The 14,299-nt window shown below is 43.7% G+C and overlaps 1 protein-coding gene across 1 annotated transcript; it reads right to left on the bottom strand.

The window, feature by feature from the left end:
- Nucleotides 1–5,933: 5,933 nt before the first annotated feature.
- Nucleotides 5,934–9,244, bottom strand: MBL2 (mannose binding lectin 2). The gene is given in 4 exon segments (XM_065893908.1): nucleotides 5,934–6,307; nucleotides 7,085–7,153; nucleotides 8,549–8,665; nucleotides 9,061–9,244. Coding segments are annotated over 4 exon segments (744 nt in total).
- Nucleotides 9,245–14,299: the final 5,055 nt, after the last annotated feature.

Raw genomic sequence — 14,299 nt, forward strand, 5'->3', positions numbered from 1 at the left:
TGTGGCCACTCCATAGCTGAGACCTCTGATGAAGACCACAGCATAGACAGGAATGGAGATGCTGGCTAAGCTGCTGGGTTAACAAAAGTGGGGAGAGAAACCACTCTTGGCAGGGGAGCAGGATCAAAATCAAAATATTGCAAACATAAGAGGGAAACAAACCATCCATACTAATACAGTTGAGAAAGATGCTGTTGTTGAAGACCTGGAACTAAGCGTGGACATAAGCAGGTACAGAGGTTAAGGGACCATTATCAAGAAGGCCACGTTTCAGGGTAGATATATGAGTGGACAAGAATGGTAGAGGGCACAGAAAAGAATCAGCTGGCTGAAGGCCTCCAGGAATGAGAGAATTCCTGTGCTCACAAGCTCAAGGCTTCCTGCCCTCATCTCTCTATTCCAAGGTGACCTCATGGCTCCTGAGGGAAGAGGGACTGGAGGTTGCCTTAGAGCTCACAGGCAGCCTTTATAGGGGGGTCACTGCTGCTGGTGGTCACTGTGTAGAGATGTCCCAGGGACAGGCCTCATGCATTCTTCAGAATTCTGTAGTTTCTTCACCCAGTCCTGCCTGAGGAAATCCTCCCATGCATAGAAATATAATACAAGCCAGATTGCTTAAAATAAATTTATTTGCTCACATTTCTTGAGTCCAGAAGCGTGAAATGAAGGTGTCTGTAGGTCTGCAGTCATTTCAGAGGCTCTAGTGGAGAATGTGTTCCATGTGTCTTCTAACTTCTGGTGGCTGCAGACATTCATTGGTTCGTGGCTGCAGACTATAATCTCTGCTCTGTGGACACGTTGCTTCTTCCTCTTCTGTGTGTCTTCTCCTCTGGGTGTCTGTCTTCAAACTCCCTCTGTTTTTCTCTTATAAGGATACCTGTGATTACCTACCCAGAAAATGCAAGATGATCTCCTCTCAAGAGCTTTAACTTAATCACATCACATATGAGGTACTATTCACTCTTTTGCCATATAAGGTAACATTCTCAGGTTCCAAGGATTAGGGCATGGATATATCTTTGAGGGCCATAATTCAGCCCACTTCATTACTTATCACATGAAATTGTCCAGACTAATGGACTCAAACTGAAAATTACCATTCAGATTTTGGTGCCCTGAGGGAGGGCCTGAGAGAGTCCCTTCTCAGGACAAACATTAACTATCTTGACCCTCCTGATACATGTGGAACTCAAAGAGAGTGAGATGGGACTACACACAGTTTATGTCCTTTCATGACAAATCTCCACACACTTTTCTCTTTCCATCAGGCACTGCTGGGTACCAAATGATGTGGTGCACATGGGTCCCAACCATGTTGAGGAACTTTCTGGATGTGGGGCCACTCCACTCTCAGTCCCAAGTAAGTATGAGTGTTAACCTTCTTCAAGAAGCTGATGATGTCTGTGTTCTCCTCTACGTTCACAAGGTGGCAATGGTAGTACCAACATGGACACACAGTTCTCACTGGGCTGCCAAACAACAGTCTCTTGCTGGCAAAGGCCCTGTTTCCCACCATGACCATGTAATCCTGCAAGGTCAGAGCTGGAGAACACAGGGGCCAAACTTTGGGTTTTGATCAGGGTCTGTGGGTGTCTATGCATCTATGTATGTATGTGTATGCATGTTTGTTGTATATGTGTGTCTCCTTGAGTATTTCTTGTGTGTGTGTGTGTGTGTGTGTAGGGGTCTGCCTGATCATCTTTTGTGTGTGTCATGCTGTCTTTCCTTGTGAGTTTGGCCACCTGTCCTCATCAGTGTCTTCTGTGCCTCCTCTTTTGGCATCTCTGAGTGATGCTAAGTTGAGTGGGACATGAAATAGAAGACCCTGTAGAGAGAGCTCTGAAAGGAAGGTCCTGTCTACAACATAGCACTGACCAGAAACTGGGATTAAAAAAATGAGAGTAGTCATCTGAATCTATTTGTGACCCTGGGGTATGAAATAACATATGGAGAATATGCTTGATGAAATGAGTTTGGAGTAAGCTCTGAATTTGCAGCTTCCTAAAGCTACATCATAGTAACTGTGTGCCCTCTGCAAGTATCCCAACCCGTCAGATTCTCTTTTCCTCATCTGTAAAGTAATGTTATATGAGGACATGGTACAAACCTCCTGAGGACAAAATGTGATACATAATAGGTGCTCAGAAACCTCTTCTACCTCTGCTGAGATAGAATTTTTCTCACTTTTTGTCCCTTCCTGATTCTATCCTTTATAAAGATTTAAATTACGTGGCATCCAAGCTGTGAACACCTCTGGCTCTTTCCTGGTCCTCTCCCAGCCGACTCCCCACTACTTACTCTGCTTGAAGTGATCGAGTCCTGCTGTGGGCTACATGGACTCCCTGGACCCCAGGGCTTCCCTTCACCTCTTGTTAAAAGCCTAAGGTTTTCCTGAGGGTGACCTGCACCTTCTTGTCCAGACCTTTAGTTCTATGAAAACATCCTCATGTGGGGTCAAAGTCAAAGCTACCATTATCCTGGTGGGTGCTGGCAAGTCCTAGCCCTTGAATCACATAGTCTCCAGTAGCCCACTCCCTTCTCATGAATCCTCAGGTAGGGAGGTACCCTGACTGTGGTCAGACCTGTGAGCCCAGGCCCAGGGGTGACTGTTTCTGGAGGTCCTGGAAAGCATCTAACAGAGTCTCCTGCCATATGACAAAGATAAATAGCTCACTGAATATCTCAGTGTTTCTCTCTCTTTCTCTTTCTCTCTGTCCCTCCCTCCCTCTCTCTCACCAGAAGATTGAAACTCAGGATGCTGTTCACCAGGTAACACTCTAGTCTACTGTCATGTTGACACAGGAAGTATCCTGAGTTGCTGAGTGTATTAGTTTCCTAGGGTTGCCATAATAAATTACATAAACTGTGTAGCTTAAAACAACAGAAATTTCTTCTCTCACAGTTCTAGAGGCTAGAAGTCTGAAATCAAGGCATTGGTAGGACTGGTTCCTTCTGTAGGTGCTGAGGAAGAATCTCTTCCTTGCCTCTTTTCTAGTTTCTAATGGTTGTTAGCAATCCTTGGCATTCTTTAGCTTGTAGATGTATCACTGTATCCTCCTTGACACATGACATTCTCCCTTGTGTGTGTCTGTTTCTCAGTGCCCCAAATTTCCTCTTCTTATGAAGACACTAGTCAGTGGATTGGGGCCCACCCTAATCAAGTATTGCCTCATCCTAACTTTATTACATCAGCAAAGACCTATTTTCCAAATAAGGTTACATACATAGGTCTGGGGGTTAGGACTTGAACATGTCTTTTTGGGGGACACAGTTCAACTCACAACATGAGGGGATGGGAATCACTGGCTGAGGACACAAAGAACATCCTGCCCTTGGCTTCATTTCTTACCCTTTGGTCCCTGAGCACCCCGCCATTTTTGTTTTTTTCATTATTGAGTTGTAGGAGTTGTTTCTGGGTATTCTTTGAGATATATGTTTTGCACATATTTTCTCCAGGCCATGCTGTACTTATATGTTTTCTTAATTTTTGAGAAACTAAATCAACCTTTAATTTTTGATGAGATGGAATTTATCATGTTTTCCTTTAATGATTATTGATTACTCTGATCTTTCTAAGAAACTTTGCCTAACCCCAAGTCACAAAGAGGATCTGTTCAGTGTAAACCAGGATTCTTTTCAGGTATTATGCAATAAAACTTAAACAGGAGAGAGGGAGATGAGGGAAAGAAAGAGAGAGGGAAAGAGAGAGAGAGAAAAAATGCAAACAGAAAACAGTATGACAGAAAAGAACATTTCTGATGTCAAATGAGGCTTTGGTAAGCTGTAAGAGCAGATTTGGAGAGATCACACGGCAGAAAGCTTGCACGTCCTCCCCAAGGGCTCTGAAAGCACAGGCTTCAGAAACCTCTGCAGCGGCAGTAACATTTCAGGTCCCTGAGAATAATTGTCCAGCAGACACCAACATGGACTCAAGGGAGCCTCATCAAGGTGAGAGGCTTCACAGGCTTAGAGCATAATGGAAGGGGAGAGAGCAGCAGTGGCTCCAAGGCACCGGGCTGTGGTAGGTATGGGATCTGCAAGGTGGGAACTGAGAGAAAGGAGGCCGTTGTATCTAAGGACGAAGCCATGAACTCTACTGGGAGGGTTGCCCCATGTTTTGTGTGGGATGGCCTGTCCTCTAGAGGGAGTGGAGGCTGCTCGCGGAAAGACCCCATGCCACATTTTGCACTGAAAAGAGAAAGTTGAGATTAGGAGATTTCAAATATGGGTGAAGGGTTATACAGGGAGAGTGTGGTCACAGGAAAATAAAGGCTAGGATCTCAGGACCTAACATGTTAGTTAACTTTTCTCAAATGTTACAGCATCTCAAAAACCACTCACTGAGAGAAAAGGCAGTATTTGAAGCTGATTTGTCCCTGAGAAATAGGAACTCTGATAAAAATGACTGAAAAATGGGAAAATTTCCCCAAATGTGTTTAAATTCAGTGTGGCCTAAGCACTGTCACTGATTGAGTGTCACCATGGTGAAAATGGGTTTGAGAGGGTTTTTCTTTTCTGTTTTTTGTATGCTTCTGCCTCTAGTTACTGCTTCTATGTGGAGTTCTTTCATATTCATGGATGTGGCTTGTGACCTTTTTATAAGTCATTCCAACCCCTCAAAGCATGGAATTGTGGAGTGGGGGTGGGGGGGCGGTTTGGAGTGTCACCAGTCCTGACTTACAGGGGCTGGAGGAGCCACATCCACTTAAAGGGCAGGTGGTCTAGGCTGGGCTGCTGAAGAAGGGCTCAGGCTCTACAAGATGTCAGTGACACCCTTCTGGCTCAGCCTGAGCAGAATCAGAAAATGAAAAATGGGATCATCAGGAAAAATTAAAATAAATTTTTCAGTCTTGAATTATTACAGGGGGATAGGGACTTCATCTTTAGACAGTTTGCCTTGTGAACTCAGTTCTCTGAAGGGTCTAAGAAAAGTCATTTATTTTAAGTTTGTTTAGCTTTTTTTGCTGTTGTGAGAATGGGGGGTTTGACTTTCAAATCCATCACATGTTGGAGCTGAAACAAGAAGTCTGAACATATTTTTTATATTATCCAAATGCTATCATTCCTGTAAACATAGTAAAGAAAGAGTCAGGCAGCGGGCAGAGAGAAGGTAGGACTAGGGGTCCTCTCAGAGGTATTCTCTTTTTTAAAAATATTTATTTTATTGATTTATTTATTTGGCTGTGATGGGTCTTAGGTACAACACATGGGATCTTCATTGCTGAGTGAGGAATCTTTGTTGTGGCATGCGGGATCTCTCTTTTTTTTTAGTTGCAGCACGTGGGATCTTTAGTTACAGCATGCGGGATCTTTAGTTGTGGCATGCAAACTCTTAGTTGCGGCATGTGGGATCTAGTTCCCTGATCAGGGATCGATCCTGTTAATACCTGAGACTGGCAGAAAAGCTATGGAATTCGCCTGGGAAGATGTCATTTAGGGGAGCTCTCGACCCAAAGAGAAAGAAAGGCTCAACAGAACACGAGTGTTTAGAGTAAAAGAAAAATAAATCCATTTTAGTTTTGTACCTTAGATAACACTACTCAAACAAAAATTAGCAGCCTAATTAAATTAGGTAATTAATGTACTACACATAATGTAGGGCCTAACTCATAGTAAACATTTAAAATTTTGTTCTTAGTACTACTAGTACTGCTCCTGCTATTATTACTATTATTATTTTGTAGTTATTGTTGTTAGTGATTATTATTAGTGATTGGGTCTGAACCAGAAACTCTTAGGCCACTATCAGTCTCTTCTCACTTTTTACTCCCACATCTCATCATTCTCAATCCATTCTTCTCATTGTCTCTGATTCCCCTCAAAGGGGCAACTCAATACTGGGTATGGGAAATTGATATAGATTTATCTTTCAAACCAGACTGTCGACCTGTGAGATGAGCAAAGGGACAGGAGGGCCTGAGGGTCACGCTCCCTCAGGCAGAGTATTTGCAGACAGCCACAAAGGAGGCAGAACAGGTGATGTCATTCCATGTGCCGTCCACCAGGAGTGTCACACAGTGTTCCTCAGAACCAGCGTTATTGGGCTCACCATCATGCCAATTTTGGTAGGTCACCCTCTTTCCTGTCAGATCCACAGACTGGCCATCAGTCTCCTCATTTGTGATGCCCAGGAAGGCCCCTCCACTGGCTATATCCTGGATGGCCTTGTTTTCTTCAGCATTAGTAGGAATGGCCACAGAGGCCTGGAACTGGGCACACAGAGTCTTCACTTCATCAAAGGTCATCTTTTCACCATTGGTAAAATAAAACTTTTCCCCAACTTTTTTGCCTGAAGGGAAGATCAGCCCTAAAATGGGAAAATATAGGTGACACTGGCTTGTCTCTAAGTCCACCTCAAGATATTTTTCTGGACAAAGCCTTCAACAGTAGCGTTGCCACATAAAATACAGTATGTCCAGTTATATTTGAATTATAGATAAACAGTGAAATTTTTTAGTATAAGTGTCTCACATGCAATTTTTAGGACATACTTATACTAAAAAAAATTAGTTGTTGTTTACCTGAAATTCAAGTTTAACTGGGTGTCCTATATTTTTCTTTGTTAAATCTAGCAGCCCTAATCTGAAGAAACAGAATGGAACAAAGGCCTTTGTCCTTTTGGACCAGAGTTCTAGAATACATATAATTGGAATTCTAAGTTTTACCCCAATATTAACTTAAAAATAAATTTAAATGTCTGAGAATATTTGTCCTAGGCCAGGAAACAGGTTAGCCTCATTGCCAGTTCTCAGCAACAGCATAACAAAGGGAAAGAGGCATAGGTCCCATTTTCAGTGACACATATGTACACTGATAGTAAAGATAAAGGATCAGGGTCTCTGGTATCAGACTGACTTCAATTTATAAACTGCCTCTGCCATTTATTAGCTCTGTGCATTTGAGCAAATTATGTAATTTTCCTTTGCTTCCGTTTCTACCAAAAGGTTGTTGTGAGGATTTCATGAGGTCAGAATATGAAAAGCATCTATCCAGGTACTAGAAAATTACATGTATTCAGTAAATATTTGTTGCCTTCCACTTTCCCAAACTTCAAGCTGCCTGAAAAGTAAGAGAGAAGGCTTATATTTTTTGAGTTGGTCCAGTTCTGATCACAGAGCTGCTCTTTCTGAAGTAGCCTGGCTAATATAGTTACCTAGAAAATTAAAACAAAGTGAAAGAGCATTGTTGAAAAGACATCTGAGAACTACAAGGGGGTAGGGTACTTTTCAAACTAAAAAAAAAAAAAAATCAAGATAAGAGTTTCTTTTGTACTGACATTTGCTCTTTGAAAGAAAATGAAAAATATTTTAAGCATAAAGAAGCATAAAGAAGGAAAAGTATCTCTGTTTCCATCCAGCCCAAAACATCACTCATCTGTTGAATGTATGGAAAGACACTTTGTACACGCATACACACCCACACGCACATACATACACTCCCTGTTGACCAAGCATTATAGCACTCCACACGCCAAGCTATTCACTAATTGGTTTTTTCCCCAAACAAATAGCTCTATCATGGGTAAACTTGTGGAATAAAATACTTGAGGAATTATTATGAGCTGGTGAATATTGACTATAAAGATTGCAGGGTTTTGTCTTTGGGGAAGTTTTGTTTTTGTTGCTTTTTGTTTTGTTTTTCCCTGAGTTTGTTCTGTTAATCAGTAAACCAGGATTTTTGTGAGTTGCCCATTATCCAAGAGGGGAGGGCATGAGGCAACAAGCTGTGTGTAGCAGATGGCACACAGTGACCTCAGTGTGGTACAGCTTCTCTCATTAAGAAATGGAGTTTATTTCCCCACTCCTTGAATCTGAGCGGGCCTTGTAACTTGTTTTGACCAATGGAATGTGACAGAAGCAATAATGTATGTGTCCTAAGCCTTCAGGAGGCCTTAAAGCTTCTGATCTTTCTTCTTTTGGAAATCCTGTAATCATCTCTATGTGAATAAGCCCAGGTGAGTCAATTGGAGGATGAGATCTGTGGCTCAGCTACGCTCATCACTCCAGCTGATGGTCAAACAACAGCCAGACATGTAAGTGAGACCATTGGCCATCAGTTGACCACAGACACATGAGTGAGTCCATCTGAGACCAGCAAAGAAATCACTTGATTCATAGATTTGTGATTTAAATAAATGGCTGTGTTTTGTTTGTTTCTCATGAGGTAAGAGATAACTGGCATACCATGTATCTACCATTGTTGTGAAAATAGGCATAACAAGCCCAACACATAGATAACCTATTTTATCCCTTTTGGACCAGAGCCTCACATTGGATTGTTTCAGCTGCAGGAGAGCCTAGGCTTAGCTCCTCCAGGAGGCACCTGATGAGGGTTTGGCTCTGAAGGGTTTGTGAGTCTGTATTCAGGCATTGATAGGAATCCCTTGAGGCTCTAAGTAACCTAGAGAAGCTAGAGGCTGCTGGGTCAGGAAGCAGAGTTGGGCATCTTCCCAGGAAGCAGCAGGAGAAGGGGCATCTCCCACATGGTACTCAGAGTTGCCAGACCCTGGGGGCCTTCAGCCTAGACCTTGCTGAAGTAAATTCCTTACCCAAATCATCTCCAGGGTCTCCTTTTTGGCCCACTTGTCCTGGTAACCCAGGTGGCCCTGGCATTCCTTGAGGCCCTACCTTTCCAGGAGGGCCCTGAAAGCCTCTGAGTCCTTGACCTGTTGGAGGACTAAGGAAACATGACAGTATTTGCGTTCCTGCTCTGTTTCTCCAAAAGCTTGATGCCCAATCCCTTCCCAGGAGAAAGGAGACACTGATCCAGGGCTCACATTCTGAACCGCTCTTTCTAATGACCATAGAAGGAAAGCTTCCTGTGTTCCATGGGATGGTCTGCCTCGAGGGTCAACTTCCTGAGCCGGCAGGACCACCAGGTGTCACCAGTTCCTGGTGGAAGTTTGGGATGTGAGAGTCAGAGCTGTATCTCTCTTTTGAATTATAATTTGTAGTTGAGAGAAATACAAGCTACATGAATATGACATTATCCTCCTCACATCTCCAGGCAGTTTCCTTTGGAAGATAAAGAGTCACAGAGATAGAACAGCCCAAACTGTACCTGGTTCTCCCTTTTCTCCCTTGGCACCATCATGCCTATCTTTGCCTGGGAGGCCGTTGATTCCTGAAGAACCACAGGCAATCACAGGGCAAGTCTTTTGTACATTCTCACAGTTTTCTGTTTCTATACACGATGCTGTCACCACAATCAGGAGAAGCAGAGGGAGTGATGGAAACAGTGACATGGTCCTCACCTTGGTGTGGGAAAAGTCAAGGAAGATTATCTCATCCTGTTCAGTTAATCAACACATATTTACTGAACCTGCCCTTTTTCCTATAACCTATACTGGGCACAGGTGATATAGAGATGGATGACCCATTCCTGGCCTCCAGATTGGGAATTTGGAAAAGTAAATCCTCCTGTGACGTTGTATTACTACTTCAGCAAAGGTAGTCATAACAGCTTGCATTGTCGGGGAGAAGGGGTTACCAGTGCCTGGCCTCTAGTGTTACTGCTAAAAGGCTAGGAGTGTGCTCTCTGTGTCCTTTGTGAGAGCAAATAGGCATAACATTGCCAGCTCACTCATGCCTGCTGACTTGGGGAGTGAACGTGAATGGAGACCCAGCTCTCTCTGTCTCACCTTTCATATTTGGGCCCATCTGCCACCTGCATCCCATCCTTATACCTGGACAGTCCATTGCCCTCAGTGCCAGTTAACCAACATCTACTCAGTGGCACTCACTAAGCTGCAGGCTAATGATCCGGGGAGGAAGAGTCACTGCTAGTTACTAACCTGGCCAGAATTAAGTTGAGTTTGTTTCCTCTTGATGTTTTATTTCCCACTGTAAGAGAGACTTGCCAGGGAGAGAAGTTTCTCTGGAAATTTCTCACTATCTTGACCCAGGCAGGGTGCCAGATCCCTCTCTACTTCCTGGCAGGTATTCTGTGTGTCCTATGAGTCAAAACCACTGGCAATTAGAACACCTTCCTTGAATACCCTTCTCATTTCTCAAGCCTGACATTTTATGTCCTTCAAAGTCCTCTTCCAGCTGTCCCTCCCCCAGGAAACCTCAGCAGCCCAGCATCAAGGGTCTAATCCTTCTCGGCTCCCTTTGAAAACAAAGGCACAGTCTCATTTGCAAATGGTCAGGTGAATCCGGGAAAGTCACAGATACCCCAGCGTAAGCAGAGAAAGAGATACCCCCAGCATGGCTTCTGCCTGCCATCTCCCCACACACCCTAGAAAGTATTTTCTAGGCCTCCAAGATCAAGTCAAATCCCTAGACATTTGATCCAGGACCCCAGATCCATTCACCAGAAAGGACTTACCACGGCTTCTGCAAAGCAGGGATACAGTCACGAGGAAACTGGCCCTCCAGCAGGGTGCCGGCAGGTGCCTTAGGTGGAGGGAGGAGGCTGGATTCAGTAACGCAAGGTCCAATCAGGCTTGTAAACAAGGACAGTATGGGCCTGACCTTCAACCCCAGATTAATAAGTCCTCTTAGAGCTGCACTAAACTCTTCTTAGGAGCATTTCCCAGGGTGCAGTGCTGGGTGGCTGTTTTCTTTAATACTGCACATTTCTTCCTTTAAATCGCCATCATTTGGGCAGTCCTCATTGCTGAGTCAGCATGATCTGGCTCACATGGTTAATCGTGTCGAGATTCCTGTCTGCAATGAGAAACGCAGAGGCGCCTGTGAATGTGCTTACGTGCTTGGGCACACTAACCGTGCACACAGACACGCAGGAGTGCACACACGCTCATCCACGAAGGCACGGCACACCCCTTGCTGCCTTCCACATACCAAGACCACTCCTGCCTCAGGCTTTACACTTGGTTTTCTCCCAGCCTGAATGTCCCCTCCATCATGTCACCGGCTGGCTCTTTCTCTTCTATTGAGACATTCCTGTCTCAGAGAAATCTGTGTTGATAACTTTATCTAAGTGGTCCCACTCTCTATCCTCTTAACTTGCTTTATTTTCTTTCATATTACTTATACTCCATGATGTTATATTCTATCTATTTACTTTTCTACTTTTTATTGTGGTAAAATATGAATAACATAAAGTTTACCATTTTGACCATTATTAGGTATACAATTTGGCCACATTAAGTACATTTACATTGTTGTGCAACCTTCACCACTACCCGTCTCCAGAATATTTTCATCATCCCAAACCGAACCTCTGTACCCATTAAATAATAACTCCCCATTTCCAACCCCCAGCCCCACCCCCGATCCTTGGTAACCACTGTTCTACTTTTTGTCTCTATGAATTTGACTACTCTAGGTGTCCTAGATAAGTGGAATAATATAGGGTTTATCTTTTTGTGACAGGCTTATTTCACTTAGCATAATGTCTTCGAGGTTCATTCATGTTGCGGCAGGTATCAGAATTTCCTTCCTTTTTAAGTTTAAATAATATTCCATTATATGTAAATACCACATTTTGGAAGCTTCATTTTTACTAGCAGAAAAAAACCTGGAAATAACCCAATTGTCCTTCAACAAGTGAATGGATAAATAAACCATGGAAAACTCACAGAAGAAAAGGAACAGGCTCTTAATTAATACAATAACTTGGATGAATTTCAAGGACATTATGTTAAGTAAAATAAATATAATATCAAGAGTTTACAAACTGTATTATTCTTTTCATATAATATTCTTGAAATGACAAAATTGAATAATGGGGAGCATATCAGCAGTTGGCAGGGAATAGGGCTTCAGGGAAGGTATAAAGGTATAGCACAAGAAAGTTTCATTGTGGGTGATGGAATAGTTCTGTGCTTTAATTGTGGTGATTGCACAAACCTATGATTGCGATAACATTTCATAGAACTGTACACCAAGAAAAAAAATGCAGGTAAAAAATAGTTAAATTCAAATAACATCCATATCTTATTGTTGTATTGTTCCAATGTCAGTTTCCTGGTTTTGATACTTGCACTCTGGTACGTTAGATCCTACCATCGGTGAATGATGGATGAAGAGGACATGACACCTTTCTTTACTATTTTTTTCAACTTGTCTGTGAGATTAAAATTATTTCACATGAAAAAGTTTCCAAAGGGAGTCTCAAGGAAGCTGTGGGTGATCTAAAGATTATCCCTGCTTCCTTCAGTGCTTTGTCCAAGTTTTACAATGGAAATAGTCTGTACAATGGCTTGAAAGTGAGAAAAAGTAGGCCAGGTTCCCAAGGATAGTACTGTTCAGTCTGGTTGGTCTTAACAGTGTGAGATCCAAATGGTGAGAGATAAGGCATAAACCTATCGATGATATGACTTATAAACTGGGTAAGACTTTGGACCTCCTCCCAAGGATCATTAGAGGAATTCCAATAGAAGAGGAATGATCACATTTGAACTTTTCAAAGCTTGTTTTGACTAAAATGTGGAGCAAGGTTGGAAGGGAGCAAGGCTGGAAAAAAGCTGACCTGCAAGGAAGTACTTACTATCGTCTAAACGGCAGATGATGGTGGCCAGAATCAGGGTAATGGCAGCTGGATCAAGAAGCTAGACACATTTGAGAAACATCTACAAGGTATAGTAGATAGAACCTGGGAGTTTGTTGGGTGTGAAATGGTGAGCAGAAAAAAGGAATTTGGGCATACAAGTTTCTGACTTGAATATCTGGGTGCCAGTTAACTTATTGTAGGGGGTATAATGGGTATCTTGTGAGTAAATGGCTTGAATCAGGTGCTAGTGATCAAGAAGGGATGGAACAATAACTTTGTGAAGCAAAATGTATTCAATTCTGGACAACATTTCTAATAGAGCTGTCATCAAATGCCCTTTTAGCTTAGGGTGGTGAGGGAACCCGTCACAGGAGCTTCAAACAGAGGTTGCAGAGCCATGTGGTGTGGGTGTAGTAGAGGCCTCCAAGCACCAGAAGGAATATGGATGAGATTACCTTCCACGTCCTTTCCAACTAGATGGTCCTTGGCTTGTGGAAGGTCTGGTTTCCTTACTTCCTGCTGACCCAACCCCTGGGCCTGAAAAAACTGCAGGATGGTACAGAGCCACGTGCCTAAAGCAAAGGACAGAGACTGGGACATCCAGGGCCTAAAAAAGTCTGCTGGAAACTTGCTTATCTCCCTCCCCTACTCTTCAGCATCCAGACTTTCCCCTTGTTCCTACTCCAAAGTGGAGGAGGTAAAATGAGATAGCTGACTCCAGGTCACACTGGAAGTTCTGGCTTTGATCACTGTGCTTGTTTGTATTGAACACTTAGTCCAGAGGTCAGGAAGCTTCCTGGAACTGAGCTGGGAAGGGGTGGACATCTGGGTGGAGAGTCAATCTGCAAGTTGAGCCACTGCTCTGGATGCAACTGAATCTCTTCCCATCCTCCACAGTCTCCAGTAGGCCTTTCCTATCATGAGATACCCCTTTCCACATGCATCAGCCCCTGATTACCCAGTCTGCACTCCACCTAATAAGGCTGCTGTACACATTTGTTCTGGACCTTAGGCCCTTCCCAGCACACCTCCACCAGACAACAGTCAGTGCTGCCTGTCTGACCTGTAGGAGGACTGCCTGCCCCTCTACATCACTTTCCTTTAATGGGATGGAATCCCAGCCCTGCCACTTCCTGGCCGTGTGACTTTGGCCAAGTTCTGTCTCCTTCAGATCCTGTTTCTTCATCTGTGGACCAGGACAACACTGCCTTGGCTATGCCGTGATATACTGTCTTCTGATCCACACTCGGAATGCACGGCATGCAGCTTATCATACCATCCTGTTTAAGACAAGGCCTTCACTGCCTCCAGGATGGTGTTACAATAGCCTTCTTCCCCTGGGAAGCAGTGTTCCTGGGCAACCTCAGCTGAGAGGTGAAGTTTGAGATTTGGAACCTGAAGGCTTGGTTTGGGCTCATGACTCTGAGTTTAGGCAGACCACATATTCTGGCTGAGCCTCAAATTTTAGCAGGAGGAGTGGGGCGAAGATGTAGCAGACCTAGAAGGTGCTGGTCCTCGACCAAGAGCCTTTGCTTCAGGAGGATTTGGGGAGACACACCTGGGGGAGGGTGACAAACAGGGGAAATCAGGGCAGTTGTGCAGGCAAAAAAGCCTGAGGCCCAGGATTCCCTGCCAAGGAGGCTGCAGGAAGATTGTGGTCAAGCTCATTGACTCAAGGAGAGACTGTGTGTTGGGATCTTGGCAAGGACGGAGCTCCCAGGATATTCTCAAGTCAAGCTGCATCAAGAAACTGAGGGTCCCTTTTTCTCTCAGCTTCTCTCTAGTGCCCTCTATTGTGAAAGCTTATCCTGCTCACTTTATTTTATTTTTTTATTTTATT

Source organism: Phocoena phocoena, chromosome 16 (genome assembly GCF_963924675.1).
Source record: "Phocoena phocoena chromosome 16, mPhoPho1.1, whole genome shotgun sequence".
Classification (NCBI taxonomy): Eukaryota; Metazoa; Chordata; class Mammalia; order Artiodactyla; family Phocoenidae; genus Phocoena; species Phocoena phocoena.